The following is a 20,425-nucleotide window of genomic DNA, read 5'->3' on the forward strand; positions in this document are numbered from 1 at the left end:
AAGTGACAGTACATGCTCCGTGTCTGTTTTAAGGCCCAAATACACAAATTGCTGATTCATAATTCATAAACAATAGCAGTTTTTCTAAACTGTGTTCCTGGGTGGTTTCTACAGTTTCCAAACTCCGCTGTGAGTGTGTAGTTTACGGGGAGCCCATGAACGCAGCGCAGGGATCAACCTGCAGGAGAGTAAAACTCGCTGCAGCCGAACAGAAACACGAACACAACAAGTTTCCGCCATAATGGGACTTTCTGTCTTTACTACAGAGTGCAGAAGCGTTTTTACTGATCGTGTTGATGTCGGTTAACAACTTTTAGTCGACGTGTTTGTTGGCGCCGCAGTTTGAAACGGAGTTCTGCTTTTGGTCGGATGGAAGTGAGTGAGACAGGTCAGTTTTAAAAGACAGACAGGTCGGTTTAACGGCGGTTTAAGAGGACATTCAGCGTGTCTCCGGTTCAATGTCCACGGTAAACTGCGCCGAGGAGCTGGACTTCAGACTGATCTTTGAGGAGGACGGCAGACAAACGGCAGGTAACGTGTCATTTTGGCGACGTTAGTTAGCAATTTGTCAATTGAATGAAGCTAACGAGCACTAGCGGCAGTTACACCGGAAGTTAAGCGCTGCGGCCTTCAAAATAAAACACTCGACATGTCAAGAGCAGGAAACAAATTAGATCTACCAGTGGTGGAGGAACTATTCAAATCATTTACGTCATTAAAATATTAATACCACACTAAAAAAAACCTCTGTTACAAATAAACGTCCAGCATCGTAAATAATTAAGTAATGTTAAGTTAAAGTATTAAAGTAATAAAGTATTAACACAGCCAATGAAAGTCCAGCACTAAAAAGGTTAAATAATGTTTAATAGTTTGCAAGTATAAGTATTAAATGCCCTAATACGGCCCTCTGACTGTTATAGGGCTGCAACTGATGATTGTGTTCGATACTGATCAATCTGTAGATTGTTATCTTGATTAATTGAGAAACTTGGTTTTACTAACATAAAAAAAATAGTGACAAAGGTCTGTTACAACATCCTTGAGCCTAAAATGACTCCATCAAATGGTTTGTTTTGTTTTGATAATTGATGAATTGGTTTTGGTAATTTTTTAAGAAAAAAAAGTAAAAACTCTCTGAATCCAGCTTCTTGTATTTTCTTGTCTCTTTACTCCTATGTGAACGTAAACTAAACATCTCTGGGTCGTGCATAAAACAAGACACTTGAGGCCGTCGTCTTGGGCTTTGGGAAATGCTGATCAACATTTTTCACCATTGTCTGACATTTCATAAACCAACCAAACAACCAACCGATTAATTGAGAAAAGAATCCACATAGTCAACAATGAAAATAAACATTATTTGCAGTCCTTTGATTGTTTGGTCTTGAGAAAGGACGTCACAATGACCCAGAGCCCAAAATGACACCTTTATTCACAGCTTTTTTTTTGTCCAACCAACAGGCCAAAATTAAAACTGTGAAGTGTTTCTTTTTCTTTTACATGAAAAATGACTTAAATCCTCAAAGTGGTTGTCAATTAATTATCTGTCAATCAACCAATTGATTAATGGTAAGTCGTTGGAGCTGTACTTGTATGAACTGCTGGGGAGTAAAATTTCATGACTTCTATGTGTTATGTGTTTGGAAAAATCTTAATTTATAAAGTAACTAAAGCTGTCCAATAAATGTAGTGCAGTAAAAAACTCAGTATTTCTGTCTGAAGGGTAGTGGAATTAGTGTATGAAGTAGGAGGAAATGGAAATACTCAAGTAAAGTACAAGTACCTCCATTCAACTTATAACCTAATTTTACAGAGCACAAGTACTGAGACAACAAAATGCACTTTAGCGTCTAATCAGAGGGGCAGAAAACAGAAAACGTGACGATTAATACACAGAATAAATAGTAATGTATAGAATAAATAGTAAGGGTATATAAATATCGAAAATATAAACCGTAAGTAGGCAAAATATATTGTGCAGATCAGTACAGTTATGACAATAGTGAGAATGTGTGCAGAATAAACAGCTGTAAGCATGTTATTAGTAAGTGTTTACAGATCAGATGCATACAGTATAGACAGTGGTATAAATATAAATACACTACAGGTTAGATATACACAGTGTGGACAGTGGTATAAATATATATATGGGTATGTGAGTGCATTTATAGTGCAGCTAACTGTACAGTAGTGTAGCAGTGATGATCCAGCAGCCAGAGGCAGAGACAGTGCACCATCACATTTACACTTAAATAGAGGCATAGAGTAGGAATTAAAGAAGCAATTATAATGGCAGCAAGTCGTGTCGATCTACAAATGTAAGTATGTAGAAAATATTTAAAAGTTTACATTTTGTGAGTCACTAAGATGATATTGTTTACCTTCTTCTATAGTTAGAAATTACCAGTTATATTTAAAATTCCTAATTAATGGCATCAAACTGTTGTAGTTTCATAAACTATGAATATTTAGTTTATATATCAGGTGTATTTTTTTATGTGTCTGTGTGCCGGATTAGGACTGTAATTAATGTGATTAATTTTCTTCTGACTGACAATTTGATGAATCAGCTCATAGTTTCAGCTCCGTGCTGCATTATTTCCATAAAATCTGTTAAATAACACACTCACTTTTTGCTCCACATTGATCCCTGTAGTATGTTGTTGTTGGACACGCAGGATTTTACTTTGAAAGTTGTAACAGGAAGTTGTGTTGTCAGACTTTAGTGGATGTGACACATCCAGCTGTCTGCTGTTAAATTTAGGCGACTTTTTAAATGTAGACCAGAAGGTGCAGAAATCTGCCTCGTTTGAATCCACTGAAAGCTACAGAGACTCTTAACTGTGTATTGATCAGTGTTATTGATCAGTCTGCTTTAGTTTAATGTATTGATCAGAAGGCTGGTGGACAATTTGCTGTTATTATGTGGGATCAGCTAATCATATGCTGTCTGAACTCACAAAGGCAGTCACATTTAGGACTTAAGCTTTTATGTTTTAGGCAATTATATATTGTGATACAATGATATGAAGAATAACTTATTATTAATACTCACTATGGGTAGTTTTAAGTCTTTTAATGGCATGTTCTTGAGTAATTTGTATTTTACGCATACAAGAGAAATAGAGGAATATCACTTATAGAATAGGGGCAGGGCTGCTGCTAATGATAATTTATTTTTTGCAGATTATGTTTCCAGTTGATTGACAAATAATTTAATATACAAATGTCAGAGAATAGTGATAAGTTCACAGTCTCCCATCGCCCAGGGTGACATCTCCAAATGTGCTATTTTTCTCCAGCTGTCAGACCCAAACTTACAAATTCCCATCTGAGAAGTTGGAAATGATTTGTCGATAAATCAATTTGTTGGTCAATAATCGATTAATCATTTAGGTTATTTATCAGCAACAAACAACAAGAGTAAGTATTGGATACATTAAAATATTGACCTGACGATGAGGCTAGATGAAAAGTCAGCAGATCACAAACGTTATTACAGTTCATCCTGAGGGGTACATGAATGTCTGAACTAAATTTGATTTTGATCAGTAGCCTAATAGTTGTAGAGATAATGTGGTCTCGACCAAAATGGCTAAAAATGGCAAAAATTCTGACTTTCAGCTTTTTTATTCAGTAAAAATAGCTGCTTTTCTTTGCTTCTGTAGTTGAAATCAGCGTCTTTTCAGCATTTAAAAAGACTTACGTGATGAATATGTATAAATACGATAACAAAACAGGAGTTATTGTTTTGGTCCCCCCAACACCACAGACAGCATGGTCAACCACTGAGGACCACTCACGTCATACGTTTATACCCATGCCAGGAATCTTGGTGTCATTTTTGACTCTGCTCTCAAATTTGACAAACAAATCAACTCTGTGCTGAAAGGCTGTTATTTCCAACTACGAAACATTGCAAAACACAATCCATCATCTCTTACAATGACATGAAAACTGTCATTTCTTCAAGGCTGGACTATTGCAACTCTCTGTACCGGGGTGTCGGCCAGTGATCTTTGTCTCTCCTGCAGCGGGTGCAGAACGCTGCAGTGAGACTTCTCACTGGTAGCAGACAAAGAGACAGCATTACACCAATGCTAGCATCCCTGCACTGGCTACCTATTAAATACAGCATTGATTTTAAGATTCTTTTATTTGTTTTTAAAGCCATACATGGGCTGGGACACCAGTATATTGCTGAACTTGATCTGTCTGTAAATATGTTGCTCTGAGGGGCTGAATGACATGAAATCTGTTGGTCGTGCTCCAAAGCACCTACAACCCTACAACCCAGACATGAGTTAGCGTTTTAGCACCCCCAGATCCCTTTTCACCTTTTTTTCTACTGCATAAAATACATCAGTAAATAACCCTCTTGTGAATTTTGAAGCCTTTACATGTCTTAAAAAAGATGGTTGCCAACAAGTGGCTAAATGAGACTACAGAATGTCATCATGCTGAACGTGGCTTTACAGGCTTGTTGTGGTGTATTTGTTTATAACCTAATGTTAGCTTTTCAGTTCTGGTGATTGTATTCATGCTACAAAAATAAATTGGTGTTTATTTGTGAAGATTATTTTGCTGAACAAAACATGTATCATAAACTTTGTTTGCCTCAGAGATTATGTATGCAGTAATCTGAAATCCAAATGAAAACGTCATCCCTGCGGCACTCTATTGATAAAGTCTTAATAACATTGGACTAATTGAATCTGTATCAGCACTAAGAAGTGTGTTTGAAGCATCGTGCAACTGTCTTTTTAGTTTGTGGTGGTTAAATGCCTCATAACAGTATTTTACCCTGTTTGATAAACTGCTGAGTTTAGTGTCAGTGTGGTGATGAAGAACCTCTCTTTATGTCTAAACTTGAAGGCCATTTATCAACATTTTCTGACATTTTATAGCCAAAAAAATAATGAATAATTAATCCTGATAGTAATCATCAGATTAAACAGTAATGAAAATAAGGTTTGTTTTAGCCATGGATGAAGAACACAGACAGAAAACACTGATTTTAGGCTTTCTTTGTGCCGGTTTTGTCCACATGAAGCAGAGGTAAGATAAATATTTTGGCTGTTTAATGGAACCGTCAAATTGGGGTGCAACCAATGATTACTTTCATTATCCCTTTATCTGCCCATTAATGTTCTGATTTATGGGTTTGCTGATAAATTGCAATTAAACAGTGAAGCAATTTCCCAGAGCCCAAAGGTGACGTTTTTAAATAGTTTGTTTTATCTGACCAACAGTCCAAAAATCCAAAGCTGTTCAGTTTATTATCATTTATTATAAACTGAACACACTAAGAAACATCAAACCAGCAAATGTTTGGCTTTTTTGCTAAAAAAAATACTTTTATTTGATGATCAAAATAGTTGCCAGTTAATTTTCTATTGATCAACAAATCGAATAATCGACTAATCATTGCAGCTCTGCCTAAAATCCCTCCCAAATCCTGTGACATCAACCAGAAAATGAAAAAGATGGACTGCTGCAGCTGAAGAAATACTGAGGGAATCTGTAGGTGATGAAATAAAGACCCTTGTTATGAAGTTATGAAGAAAAAAAACATTTGGTAGATTGATTGATGGATGGATTAATTGGAGGATTGATGGATGGTAGATACAGCATAGTATCATGATATTTTTGTGTGGCAATATCGTATTGTCATACAGTGCCAAATATCTTTTTTTTTTATTATGTTAATTATTAAAATTACAACACAAATTCATTAATCGATTGTTTTTTTTTCAGTCCACAACCTACATTTTACTGCTGCTGTAAAAAATGGCTGAAGTGAGATGAACAGACTGAAAACTTTTTCTTATAAAATTCAACAGATTTTGACAACGTTTTCCTTTGGGGACAGAATTTACAATTTGAAAAGAAAAGGTAATTAAATTGCAATATATCACAATATATTTTATCGCAATATTCAGCATATCGCAACATATTTAAAATCGCAATTATATTGTATAGTGACTCAAGTATCGTGATAATATCGTATCGTGGATCCTCTGATGATTCCCACCGTTGATGAATGGATAGATAGCTGGATAGATGATGGGTGGATGATGGATGGTTGGATCAGTTGGTGGTTGTGTTTCAGGCTCTGTACAGACAGACATTGTGCTGCCCCGCCTGTCTGTCAGCAGGTTTTACTTCCTGGTTTTCTAACTGCTCCGTGGCACCCACCTGGCTGCGGGCATCATACCCCCCCTCTCTCTTTCTGCCCCTGTTGTTGCATCACGTCACAGTTATCTCTCCCCGGCACCCAGAGGGTTATTTGCAGAGAAGTGGAGCTATCTGTTGAAGCAGATCACAGTTGCCACTTTGACGCCTTCTTTGCATGTAGCCTGAGAGTGTTTGTTAGTGCGAGAAAGAGTGGTATTAATAGTAGGGTTGTGGTGAGGAGTGTGTGCAGCTGTGTGAATGAATTTACTGAAGTGTTGAACATAGTAAGTCCAGTGCCTGAACTATTGGCTGCAGCCGTGGTGTCACCGTACAGCTCACAGTATAAGTGCAGACCACTACAGTTTTAAATTACGTCGATAACAGGTGGAGTTAAGAGAATAAACATGGGAAGGAGTCTGCAACTAACATTATCATTATCAGTCAAGCTACAACTAAAGATTTTTGTCATTATTAACAGTCCAAGTTTAAAGATATTTAATGCACAGTGATATAAAACAAATAAAAGCAGTGAATTCACACATTTAAGAACCCAAACATATTAAGCATTTTGCTGATAATATCAAGTTATATTCTGTCAATATACTAATGAGAATAACACGTAATTTCTGTGCAAAATTTATTAACTTGATAATAAAAGTGCACAAACGCTGCAATTTTCATAGTCATCACACAATATAACTGCAGCATAAGAAGAAGAAGGTATAGTTTATTGATCCCCGAGGGAAAATTCACACATGCACATATATATGCATTAAATGAAAAAGATGTCAGTGCCAGGGCGCTGCCTTGGACAGGTCCCCTGAACAGTTGGGGGTTTGGTGCCTTGCTCAAGGGCACCTTGGCAGTGCCCAGGAGGCTGACTTGCACCTCTCCACCTACTAGTCCATGTTCCATATTTGAGCTGAGTCTAAGTTGGTAAAGTGGGTCGGCCATTAATCACAAGGTTGGTGGTTGGATCCCTGAGCTCTTCCCATCCGCCAAATGTTTGGCATCACAAGTTACCAGAGCCTGATGTGGTGCCTTAAAATGGCTTATATTTATTTAAAAACCCGAATAAATTCACTAACAGTGATGGGAAACAAAGAAAAGCACCAAGACCTTTTTTCAAGTCATTGTTTAATTTTCTACCTGTCTACAAGTTTTATACAAAAGAACCAAATTATTGAGACAGATCAGAAGGCAGAAACTGATGCAGCAGACGTTGGCCATATTTAACTAACTCTGTGAAAGACTATGAAGTCATTTGGTATCTTAAGTAGAGTTTGTTCACTGGTCCATCATTCCTATATTCTGACTTTTTCATAGCTTAATTTACCCTCATATTATGTAGTGCAATACTGCTTGGGCCGCCACATGTCCCACTTATTTCAGTAAAATGTTTCTAATTCAAGAGAAGTTTTTGAGATTTCATCTTTTTCTCTCTCTAAAAAATATCAACTTTTATCAATTTTTAATGTGAACATAAACCATACTTGTGTATTCATGTATGAATATGTGCATCTCACTCATGATTTGCTGAGCCTTTTCCAGAACTTTTTTAAGTCTTCCTCAAACATTCACTCATACTCCACAAGACACTCTGAGGATCTTTATTTTCCATATTGTCTGACTTCTCTTAATCAATATTCACTGAAATACAGAGGACCATCTCTTTGGAACAACTTTCTTCCATCTCTACAATCATCTACATAATCATTATTCAAAAAGCATCTGAGAAGGACTCTAACTTGCAAAGATTCTCAACAGTTTATTGATTTATTTGTAATTTGTTCATGTTTGTTGTTGTAAATTGCACATCAAAAAAATCATAAGCCATTTTTGTCTTCTGTCCTCTCCTGCACAGTGTTTTAACTTTTAATTTCTTTTTCCTGTATTTTCTATACATGTATGTGCAGATAGTCTAAACTAAACAATTGCCACACATTAGATATCTTGAATTTGCTGTGTGAAACCCTGCAATGTTGATTCAACAGTTTATGACCCTGCTGGTTGTATCCAAATGATGGATAAGTATTAAATGTCAGTTGCAGAACTGAGGCCGCTGTGACATGGCAGTAAAAAACAGCCGTGTTTGCAATGCAAATGATAACGTCTGATTTACATGTTGGGTCATCTCTTCCATCTCTCAGGTCCAGATCTCAATGTGAGGACGCCTCCCACCTCCACTCAGGCTCTGGCTGAGCAGCTCATCAACCAGGAGCTGCAAAGTCATCCTGCATGTTTCCCCTATCAGTATGTTGACTACCAACCCCAGGGGCACCAGTACCAGGCCCAGGGGAACCCCAGAACCTTTGACTGCCCGAGTATCCAGATCACCTCCATTGCTCCGAACAATCATGTGGAGCTGGGCAGTAGCCAGGAAGCTTTGGCGGTGGGCGGGGCAGAGGGGGGTTACCCTGAGCTGTCCTGGTCCAGAGGCCAACTCTACCTGCCTCTGGACCCCTGCTACCGGGACCCAGCGCTCTGCCCAAGCCCCTGCAGCAGCCTGTCCTCCAGGAGCTGGATATCTGACCTCTCCTCCTGCGAATCCTTCTCCCACATCTACGACGATGTAGACGGGGAGCTTCGCGATGCTGCCCGCCTCGCCCTGGGGTCCCCTCAGGGGTCACCTCTGGGGTCCCCAGGCTGTGGGGGAGGGGCCTTTGGCGTGGAGCTATGGCAACAACAATACCAACATCCCTCAGCCTTTAGTCCAGCGCTGTCTCCCCATCAGTCACCTCGCCAGTCACCCCGCCAGTCACCCTGCCCCTCCCCTCGCACCAGTGTCACAGAGGACAACTGGCTGAACCGCCGGCCCACCTCCAGGTACATGTCATCAGGGTTCACAGATGTCTCATTAGTAACATTATTTGTTTATTTAGAGAGTCTCATTGGGATCAAGATTTGTTTTTCAAGACCCTGTGGACCTTTTTCTCCCTGGGTTTTGCCTCTCAGGCTACCCACTGACATCATTGTGTTTGAACCTACGCCCATATGCACCCAGCATACAAAAACAACACACACAAAGCCAGACAGCCAACAAAAAGCTTTAAAATCTGATTAAATGAATCTAGTTTGAGGACACTGCAGCCTGAAAACCACTTCTACCATGCTTGGTGTGTACTGAATAGTTATTGGGTGATGTTTTTGTTGTTGTTGATACGACAGCAGAGCTTTAAAGAGTAATATCATGAGACAGTTATTCCTTCTCGTCAGTAAGGAAGTCTAGAGGGTTTTTTTTAAATTTGCCATTAGTTTAGACAAACAAACAGCTTTTTTAAATTTAAGACAAGAAACCTAGTTTCTTTTGTGTGTGTGTGTGTGTGTGGGGGGGGGGGGGGGGGGTCAAATGTATGAATCTTGATTCAACCCTGACACAATCCTTCAAATCCTGACCACACTTCTTTCTCAGGCCGTCATCCAGACCAACGTCCCCGTGCGGGAAGAGACGCCACTCCAGCGCTGACCCCCGCGCCCGCTCGCCCTCCCCTCACCACTCCCCCAGCCCCACGCCAGGTGCCTCTCCACGGGGCAGCGTTACAGATGAAACCTGGGTGGGAAGCCCCGCCACTGCCCTGGGGCCCCTCCTGATGTCTGGATACCAGGAGCTGGACGTCCCCTCCAAGACCAGGAGGACTTCGGGGACCCAGCTTGGCCTCCTGGCCGGTCAAGGAGACCCCGGGTTGGAGCAATTTTTGGATTCTCCTGGGGAGGAGGGACGTGAACAGGACGGTCTGGCTGATCTCTTCCTTCAGGTGCCCTCCCACTTCAGCTGGAACAAACCCAAACCTGGGAACCCTCCTCTGTTCAGGTGGGCACTATGATAATACAGGTGTTGCTACTTTTAAACGTGTTAGTTCTCTGAACATTAGGCAGCATTCCTTTGTGTACTTTTATCTTGTTTTTAATGAAGTAAACGCTTAAATGAGTCAGATAAGGAGGTTGACACCACTCTCATATCCACTGGTTAAGAGTTGGGCTACAGCCAGCAGTTGGTTAACTTAGCTTAGCACAAAGACCGGAAACGGGGAAACAGCTAGCCTGGCTCTGTCCGAAGTGGGCTTGTGCTGATTGGTGATAGGATCATATATATCTGTGATTGAAGGGATGATTGGCAAATACTTTTTCTTACGTCGATATTTAGATGATTTTTTTTGCGCCCTACTGTGCATTTAGAGATGTTTCTGGTGGAGCAGCATGTCGTCCTGCTGAGCTCCGTTAAAAAACATGAGTGACGGGTAAATTTTAATTACTCAATTACAAACCATTTTTTCATCTTGTTTCCATGGATCTGACACTCTTTTTTGCCTGCGCACCAAATTTTGTTCTGCGTCCGTAAGAGTATTTAACGCTATGGATTGTGATGTTAAAATTAAGATAATAATGTTAAACAGAACGTGGTGCTGTGATATTCTTGCACCAAGCACAGAAACACAGGCATTTAAAAGGGAGCCATTGTTTTAATATAGTAGATATTGCTAGTGAATAGATTGCTTTAATGTTTAGATATTTTCAATCAAATGTTCACACCCTTTTTTCCTTACACACATAATTTTAACTTCAATGTAACTCCCTCCTATTCCTGCCACGCCTTGGCGAGTCAACTGCCTATCAGTAATAGTGAGTAACCACGATTATAGGACATGAAAATAGAAACACTTGCCCAACCCATAGTCCAAAGTCACAGGTAACAAAATCCCCCTACCAGCACTTCTAAACCTCACTGAATAACAGATTTTATCTCGTTTGCTTAATTCGTATAAAAACAGAAGTGAAACGACAATTTACAGTTTTACTTCAGTTATGTGATGACTATTTCTTAGCTGCACTTGTTGCCTGGCAACTGCTTCCAGTCAAGAAAAAGTCCGGCAAATGATCTGCCGTGTTAATTAGTGAGTTTTACAGGTATTGGTAGCTGCATGTTTGATCTTTGGACAAAGTCTGGCTCTTTATGTTAAGCTAACAGGCTTTTACTGTACAGACATTAGATTGATCAAAGTCAAGCATATTTCCCACAGTGTCTTGCTTTCAACTTCCTCTGACTCGGATAATGTCTCATTTCCTATTTCAATCCTCAAAGTTTAGTAAATGGAAGCTTTTTTGGGATCCCTTGAACTCCCTTCAGAGATCCACCACTTAGAGGGATAGTGTAAGCTCTGGTGTCATGCAGTGATTGATCAGTGTGTGTCTGTTGTCTCTGCCTTCAGGACCTCGTCGCCCCCTCCTCTGGACTGGCCTCTGCCTAACCAGTTTGACCAGTGTGAGCTAAAAGTGGAGGTCCAGCCCAGGTCCTACCACAGGGCGCATTACGAGACGGAGGGCAGCAGAGGGTCCATTAAGGCAGCTACCACAGGACATCCTATCATCAACGTAAGTCCTTATTTCTTCTTCACACTTAATTTGTGCATGATTTAAAAGGATGTTTTGATCCTGCAAAAAGTTGCTTATGTAACTTACAAATAAATTCCATTTAATTCTGACTTCTGTGGTCAGGTCTCTGAGGGAGAGGTCTAAATATCAACGGAGCTTCCTGGGAAAATGATGGTAAACTCACAGGTCATTATTTGGGAAACACGTGACTTGTGACGTAAACGCAAACATTAAAGTGCAAGACATGATGTCAAGAAATGTTCTGATGGAGGCATTCATGGCAGCAGGACCATTAAAGGTCACATTTCAAGATATTGAATGCTTACACAAAGAATAAGCAATCCCTTAACCAAACCTTAAAGGGACAGTTCACCCCAAAATAATAAAAAAAAACAACAATTTTTTTTGTCTTACTGTGTAGGGCTGTTTATCAGTCTAGATAGCTTTGTTAGTATTGGAGATATCGGCTGTAGAGATGTCTGCCTTCTCTCCAGTATAACAGAACTAGATGACACTCAGTTTGTGGTGCTCAAAGAGCCAGAAAATACATTTGAAAAACTCAACAGCAATGTCTCTTTGCAGAAATCATGACCCAGTGACTCCAGATAATCCACAGACCTTGTTGTGAGCAGTCTGATGTAGAAACAATTTTCTTTCTACCGAACTACACTGGCCAACTGTATCAAGACGTAGAAGGAAGCGTGCATCTCCTACTAGCTCACCTAGCACCACTGAGCTAGCTAACGTTACAGCTTAGCCAAGAAAGACGTCAGTTATGTTTGCAAGACACATCCATGAGTAGATGCATGCTTCCTTCTGTGCGGTGATACGGTTTCTGGGTGTAGTTTGGTGCAAAGAAAATAGCTCCTACATGAAACAGCTCCCAATAACCACTGCGGATTATGTTGAGTAACTGGGTCATGCTTTCTGGAAAGAGACATTGCTGTTGAGTTTTTTAAATGCCTAGTGCCATCAAGTTTCATTATACTGGAGAGAAGGCAGACATCTCTACGGCTGGTATCAATTGATCGTTTTAAATTAATCATCAAGAAAATCTGCCAAACAGTCTCTGGTCCCAGCTCCTGCAATAGAAGGGTTTTCTACTTTCCTCTGTTTTATATTACTGTGAACTGAGTGTGTTTTTGGGTTTAGACAACCATTTACTGATCCACCAGTGGTGTATCAGAGAGCAGCTGAGGTTGTGTTTTGCTGGTGGATCCTGGCAGGCAGGCCGAGGCAAGTAAATCTCCATCAAGGCCTCGTATGTAACGGACACCAGCAGGGCTATTCTGGGTGTCACATTCTCAGGCTGCTGCCGAAGCCAGATGAGCTTCCTGCTGCAACATGTGTAAAAACTCACAGTAAGAGCTGCTGGGTCACACAGGAAACAGAAAATCATGCTCAAACCTTATTTTACACAGTGATAAAAAAAAAAAATCCTAGTGTAAGAATCAATTTTTCACACATTTTTATATTTATTTCTTTGTTTTGTGTCTTTTATTATTTATTTTTGTATGTTTAATTTATTTACTTTTCAATTTTAAAAACTTTCAAAAGCTACTTTAGTTTATTTTTAATTTTTATTTCATTTATTTACTTTTATTTGGTTCTTATTATTTATTATACAACAATATTTCTTGGTCTCAGCCATTTGCACTTCCAAGTCTGAGGCCATGGTTCTCTGCAGAAAAACGTTGGATTGTCCCCTCTGGGTTGGGAGAGAGTTACTGCCTCAAGTGAAGGAGTTGCAGTATCTCAGGGTCTTGTTCATGAGTGAGGGTAAAATGGAGTGTGAGATGGATCTGCGGTTTGGTGCGGTGTCTGCATCTATATGCTGCGCTGCACCGTCTAGGTGAAGAGGGAGCTGAGCTGGAAGGCGAATCTTTCGATTTACTGGTCCATCTACGTCCCAACTCTCACCTGTGGTCATGAGCTCTGGGTACTGACCTACAGAATGAGATTGCGGATACAAGCGGCTGAAATGAGTTTCCTCCGTGCGGTGGCTGGGCTCAGCCTGATAGGGTGATAGGGTGAGGAGCACAGACATCCAGAGGGAGCTCAGAGTAGAGCTGCTGCTTCTTTGCATCCAAAGGGGTCAGTTGAGGTGGTTTGGGCATCTAATAAGGATCCTCCTGGGTGCCTCCCAGGTGTTCTGGACACGTCCCACTGGTAGGAGGCCCCGGGGCAGACTCAGAACAAGCTGGAGAGATTACACATCTCATCTGGCCTAGGAACACCTCAGGGTCCCCCAAGAGGAGCTGGAAAGCGTTGCTGAGGAGAGGGGTGCTTTGCTTGGCCTGCTGCCCCCATGGCCCCAGATAAGCAGATGAAAATAAATGGATGGATTTATTGGTCTTATAAATTAGCTGGGGAGCTTTTTAAATAGGAAACGCAAATACATATTCTTTACATTTCTTGATGTAAATAAATCTTTGCCTATTAAGGATGCAGGCAACCCTGAGACAATAAGTCGTCTTTTTTATTTGTAGTTATTGCGTCATCATGAAACTAGTCAGAGGCAAAAGCACAAATCAACAGTGGTGTCAAAAATAAAAGTTCTGCCTTGTAATTATAGCATCACATGAGGCTAACCAGCATGGACTATTTAAAAGTACAGTGAGACATATTAGGAAATAGCTTATTTTCTTTCTTGTTTGTAAGGATTAATTACATGTGTGTGGTCAGTATGAAGCTGTTGTCAGGATGTGGTTAGCTTAGCCTTGCATAAAGATTGGAAACGGGACACAGCTAGTTTGTAAAAATAAAAACACCTAACACCTGTCAAGCTCATGAATTAACACTTTAAATCTCATTTGTTGAATTCATACAAAAACAATTAAATAGATCCAGCAAATCACTCCCTGTGAAACAACTAACATTTGTTTTTACATTTCTGTGTTCTGCTTCCAGTTTTAACGTTCAGACATGCTACCCACATTCTAGCTCTAGCTCCATACTTAGCACAGACATGACAATGATATTGAATCACGAATCAGGCCAGAATATGCTGCCAAACTTGCATCCACTTCACTCTGAGTTCAGTCAGAATTGGGCATCTGACATTTGAATTGTGTCACTCTTTCTGTAACTTTTTACACATGTGGACAGAATATGAACATACTCCATCCTTAGGTCTTAACAAGTCTAAGTGACATGACCGTTGAGTAGTTTAGGAGCTGTTCATCAAATGTGTATCGTTGTATTTTTGTCTTCAGTTGATTGGATACAGCGATCAGCCGCTCAGCCTGCAGCTGTTCATCGGCACCGCGGACGACCGCTACCTTCGCCCTCATTCCTTCTACCAGGTCCATCGAGTGACGGGGAAGACGGTTACCACCACCTGCCAGGAGAAAATTATTGGTGGCACAAAAGTCCTGGAGATCCCTCTTCTTCCAGAAAACAGCATGTCTGCCAGGTAACGGGGAAAAGCATAAGAACTAGATTTAGTGTCAGAGTTGACTTTTAAGACATTGAAATCTCTGATGTCTATTTCTGTCAGTGTTCTCCAACTCAAATAATGGTTTTAGTAACAGTAGCAGTATTAACAGAAGTAGCAGTAGTTGAGGTAGTGGCAAGAACAGAACTGAGCTTTTCTGACCGAAGCAGCTTTGAGCACATTTCAAAATTGCTCTTTATTGCCAAATCCTTGAAAAGAAAAGTTGTTTTAACAGTTGTTAGAGGAGATTAAACACAGTAACACTTTTTGAAAAGTTTTTAAGAATTACTGATTCTTAAAAGAAAGGGTCCACATAATGTTGAACTTTTCATTTAAATGCTACTGCTGTCTTTGCTCATGTTTGTTGCCTTGAGCCTTCAGAGCTGCTTCACATGCTTTAACTTGCCTGACAGGGACTTTGATAATGGGCAGGAAATTGTTGATGTTATTGATAATATTCAGTTGTGGGGTACCACAGGGCTTGATTCTTGGGCCAATCTGGTTTTCATCATAAATACTACCACAGACATCTTTTTTCATCTTTTTTTTCTACCTCAACAATATTTCCAGGCTGACTGAATAGTTTTCAGATTAAATTTATTTATATTTTCGATTGTTGTCATTCCACTTTGCTAAGGAATTAAAATAAACCCTGAGAAGCAGCCGTGAAGGTTAAAGGGCTAATGCTAAATGACATAAGTTGTAATTGTAGGGTAGTAGTGTCAGCAGCAGCAGTTGTAGTTGTAATCTCAATAAGGTTTTTGTGGTAGAAGTAACAGCAGTAGCAGCAGTAGTACTAATACAATCAGAATCTGATAGTAGTCCATTAGCGGTAGCATTAGTAATGTTGGTATTAGAACTAACAATACATAGTAGTGGTAATATTTTTAGATTTAGTTTCTGCAGAGTTCACGCCTATCCTTAAAAAGACTCAAGAATTCATTGAGTTCATTAATCTAAAATAAAGCTTTAATTGGTTTATTGGTTAAAATGTCTTAAATTTAAATTTAAATTTAAGTTTCAAAAAAAAAAGTTATGGGGTTTCTTATTAATCTTTTTTTCTGATGTTACTTTGTAAAATGTCAAAGTAATTTGTAACATCTTTCGTAACATTTTTTCGTAACATTCTTTTCCCATAGACCCCCATGTTAAAATGCCCAACGTTACAGCAAAAATTAACATCTTTCGTAACATCGTTTTTTTAAAAATAATTTACTACTCTACTCACTAAACCAATGGGTACCCCAAAGATGGGATTTTCCAAGCAGCGGATAAATTGTCTGGACGTAGAAGTTTAGTGAAAATCTATTTTAACACGTCACCTTAGGTTCTGGGAAATTTTACAGCATTTTTCACTATTTCCTGACATTTTAATGACAAAATGATTAATTGAGAAAATATCGGGGAGACTAATTGACAATGAAAATAAACATTAGTTGCAGCAAAGTGGCAACCCCCTTGGGCTGAAAAGTGATGCCAACACAGACGTTCCAAAAACTGCAGTTCTTTGAGCAGCCGCTTGAGGCCAGATCCAGAATCCAGTCAGTCCGCATAGACCCCCATGTTAAAATGCTCAACGTTACAGCAAAAATTAACAAGTTTACATGCTGGTACAAAAACAGTTTCTACAGCTAATTTCCCTCTTCGTGACAAATGTATGGGGGAACTCACCTGTTTACATTTTATGAAGAATTAAAGTCACGCATAATTAAGGGCAGGCCACTTTGAATGACAGGCTGTCTCGCTCCTCCACAACTCCAGCCTCTCACCCAAATATGGTCACTTCTGGCCCCAAAAAACCAACATGGCTATGATCAAAATGCCGGACTTAAGTCTTCAGAATGGGATTTAACAAACCGATAGTTGTTGTCATGGTAGCTATGTCCATTATTTTTTACAGTCTACGGTTGAAGCCATCTACCAAAAACTGGACGTTTTAACATACAGGCCAAGCTGACAACTGATGAGATTATTCCAGCCACCGTGAGACTGCTTATCTCCGCCGGTTCTGCGGTTCTTCCATGCAGCTTGTTTTTCCTGTTTGTTTTGTTTCATCGCTTGCACCATACATTTGCATTATCGCCCTTCGCAGTCAGCAGGAATGTGAGTCACCTCTGTATCCTTGTACACGTCAGTGCAGTACAAGATACAAACAAAAGATGGGCTCACTCATATAAACCTTCCTCTGCAACCCTGCTGGTGGTTTAACACTCTATATGACACCTTGAAAGTAGTAGATAAAGCATGATGTCTTTTTTTTCCCCACAGCATTGACTGTGCCGGCATTCTGAAGCTGCGAAACGCTGACATCGAGCTGAAGAAAGGAGAGATGGATATCGGGAGGAAGAACACGAGGGTGCGAGTTGTGTTCAGGGTCGCCGTCCCTCAGCCAGATGGTCGGATGCTGTGGCTGCAGACGACTTCTAATCCTGTAGAGTGTTGTGAGTTACCTGTAATAATAATATTACATTTAACAAAGAGCAAGAGACAGAAAGGTTTTCTTTTTTAATTCGAAACCAGATTCTAATCGAATAAGCAGAGGAGGAAATTCAGGGGATGTGAGGTTTTGCTTCATGCTTGTGCAAACTTTAGGCAAGCACAGATCATAATCAGTGAGGGGTTTTTTGTTTTTTTTTACAGCTGAGTTAACGTTTCTTCTGTCTCAGAGAATATGCTTCTGCTGTCATGTAACGAAGAAACCACAGATGCATTTAAATACCAAAACAAAAACTGTGTTGTTTTTTAGCCCAGCGCTCCGGCCAGGAGCTTCCTCAGGTGGAGAGCTTCAGTCCAGCCAGCTGTTCTGTGGACGGAGGAGAGAAGCTGCTCATCACTGGATCCAACATCAACTCACAGTCCAGGGTTGTTTTCATGGAGAAAGGGCCTGGTGAGATCAGTTCACTTCCATTCACTGCACATTAAATATGTTTACATGTGATTTTATTAAACGTCCTGCTGCCTGAATGACACAAGTGTTGTATCTCTTCAGATGGAAGATCACTGTGGGAAATTGACGGCAGAGTTGTGCCTGATAAAAGCAGTGGAGTAAGTGGAAAAAGTATTTTTAAAAACTCCATTAAAATGTGTTTAACACTTGAAGATACCAGTTTTTATTTTTTTGCATTTGACAATATCAACCAATTATCATTTAGTCATCACATGGAAATTATACAAAGTACAGCTTCTGTGAAATGCGATCCCATCAGCTGCTTTAACTTATGCACTGTGATCTTTTGCGTCTTCTGACAATGTTGGCTGCTGCTTCATAATTGGCCTTGTTTCCGGATGGTTCAGATAACCCATGGTTTGTGGTTATGGAATGATTATATGTCCACACATCCCCACCTCAACATGACAATCTGAAAAACCAAAATAAAATACTTAAAAAAAACAAACAAAAAACAAGACGATCCGCACGGTCGCTGTTCCTGAACACAGCAGTGCAGATTTCCACAGCAGGACCAGCCGACACACCAGTCCATATTCACCGTAAAACACACACCTCCTCTCCTGCTCTCACCACAGTCCTCTGCTCTGTCTGATCACAGCATAGCAAAAGAATCACTGGGTTGAGTGGTGCTGTCCGGGCTTTTAGCCAAGTTCCGGTGAATTAAACGATATTCAGTTCCTGTTGGAAACTGATGCAACACGAAGGAAGCCCAGTTTATTTCCAACGCCTGTTCAGTGGCTAGCAGGAAGCTAGTTCAGCTTGTGTCCATTCCTCTCCATCTTTTCCTAGATGTTTACTGATGTTAATAATTGAAAACATCAACCTGGCTAGCTAACTGGAAGTCAGCCAAAGGAAAGTTTACAGACTGTAGAGTTGATTTCCTCATCCTGATGTTGACCTGCAGCCACACGCCACCACTGTCCAAATCCAACCACAAAAAGCACCACCAGCACCTGCAAAAACAGACATAAGAGCCTAAATTTAGCATCAATTTGGCAGAGCTGACAGAGAGGCATGTGTGAGCGTCTGACTGAGAGTCGAAATGTCAAGAATAAAGTCCAAATGTTAAGAGTAAAGTTGAAACACTGACTCAAGAATAAAGATGAAATGTCAAGAATAAAGTCAGCTCCTTTGGTCAGATCTGGTCTGATCAGATTGTGTCTTGTGGTACAACATGTCCTCTCTATATTGCACACGTGTAGTTTGCACAAATGTAGCCATCTCTCCAAGGTTTGTGCGGTTTTCTCTTTCTGAACGAACACATCTGAAGTGCAATTTCAAAAAGGCATTTTTTGTAGAGGCAGCCATCTGCACTCAGCTGGCAGTTTAATTGTTCTCCTCCTGATTCATTTTTACTATTGGCTGGCACTGACACTGGAAGTTCGATTTTATTCTCAACATTTCAGCTTTATAAATTTATTCTTGTAATGCAAAATTAGAAAAAATAATTCTTCCTCTTCTTATTTTTTTCCTTATCTATGGCACTGATAATCTTCTGTAGTTCACATATAACATTAATATGATAATTAAGAAAAAAAAAAAAAAAAGTTTTTTTTGTGATTCCTGTGACAGAATTGTGATGTGGGGGATACATGACATATGAAGATAATAAAGTATCAAATTTGTCAGACATGAAATATATAACTCTAAAATGTAAAAGATAAATTTAAAAACATCATCATACATTTCTGTGGTTTAACAGGGAAGACAGGTTATGAGCAACACTTGTTCCCAGTCCTCTGGCTGCAGCATTTGTTACCAGACTGGGAGTAAATATAATTTGGCAAAAAAAAAATCTGAAATAATTACAGAACTGAAAAGGATTTTTTCCCCATAAATACTTTGACTTTAGTGCACTCTGTGCTTGTTTCGTCATCCCTCCCGATCTGTCCCACAGCAACAGGATACTGATGTTACAGTTACGTGTTCAACCAGCCAGCTAACATGTGAAAAACAAAAACCCAGAGTCTTTCTCCAGAGGAGGCAGGGGAAATAACAGTTACCATCATGTGTGTTTGTTCACAACATCCAAGTGTATGATCTAATTAAAGCCGTACCGTTATTTTGGTCGTGATACCACAGAGAGAAATATTTCCCTCAGGAGATGGTGGAGACCAAACAGCTTTAAGTTGAGATAGAGAGGTAAACTTATAACTGTTACACCTGGAGCGACATCAGGGAGAGTCACATAGTGTTTCCTAAGCCAGCTACATCACAGACACAAAACAGCTGTCAAGACTGGACACCTGTCAGTGGGTACGTTTACATGCACACTAATATACCCTATATGCTGAATATGACAGTGTTCTGAATTCGATTTGGGTCATGTAAACGTTTGGATTTTCTGAATTACTCTGACTGTAGTCCGTGCCACCTCTCCAATTTTTCCTTAAATTCTTAGATGTACTTGTGAGACCTCCACCTCCTCCTGTCCTCCTGCAGTTGTCACCATGGAGCGCTTGGCTTGAGCAATGTGTTTTTTGGTTCCA

General features: G+C 40.0%; 1 protein-coding gene across 1 annotated transcript in view; it reads left to right on the forward strand.

The window, feature by feature from the left end:
• Window positions 1–146: 146 nt before the first annotated feature.
• LOC117261590 (nuclear factor of activated T-cells, cytoplasmic 3-like) overlaps window positions 147–20,425 on the forward strand; it is a 29,122-nt gene continuing 8,843 nt past the window's right edge. The window contains exons 1-8 of the mRNA XM_033633959.2: window positions 147–531; window positions 8,331–9,006; window positions 9,593–9,991; window positions 11,388–11,550; window positions 14,766–14,965; window positions 17,255–17,427; window positions 17,733–17,873; window positions 17,976–18,031. Of these exons, the coding sequence (XP_033489850.2) occupies window positions 459–531; window positions 8,331–9,006; window positions 9,593–9,991; window positions 11,388–11,550; window positions 14,766–14,965; window positions 17,255–17,427; window positions 17,733–17,873; window positions 17,976–18,031 (1,881 nt within the window). The 5' untranslated portion in view covers window positions 147–458. The remainder of the gene's footprint in view (window positions 532–8,330; window positions 9,007–9,592; window positions 9,992–11,387; window positions 11,551–14,765; window positions 14,966–17,254; window positions 17,428–17,732; window positions 17,874–17,975; window positions 18,032–20,425) is intronic.

This window comes from Epinephelus lanceolatus, chromosome 5 (genome assembly GCF_041903045.1).
Source record: "Epinephelus lanceolatus isolate andai-2023 chromosome 5, ASM4190304v1, whole genome shotgun sequence".
Taxonomy (NCBI): domain Eukaryota; kingdom Metazoa; phylum Chordata; class Actinopteri; order Perciformes; family Serranidae; genus Epinephelus; species Epinephelus lanceolatus.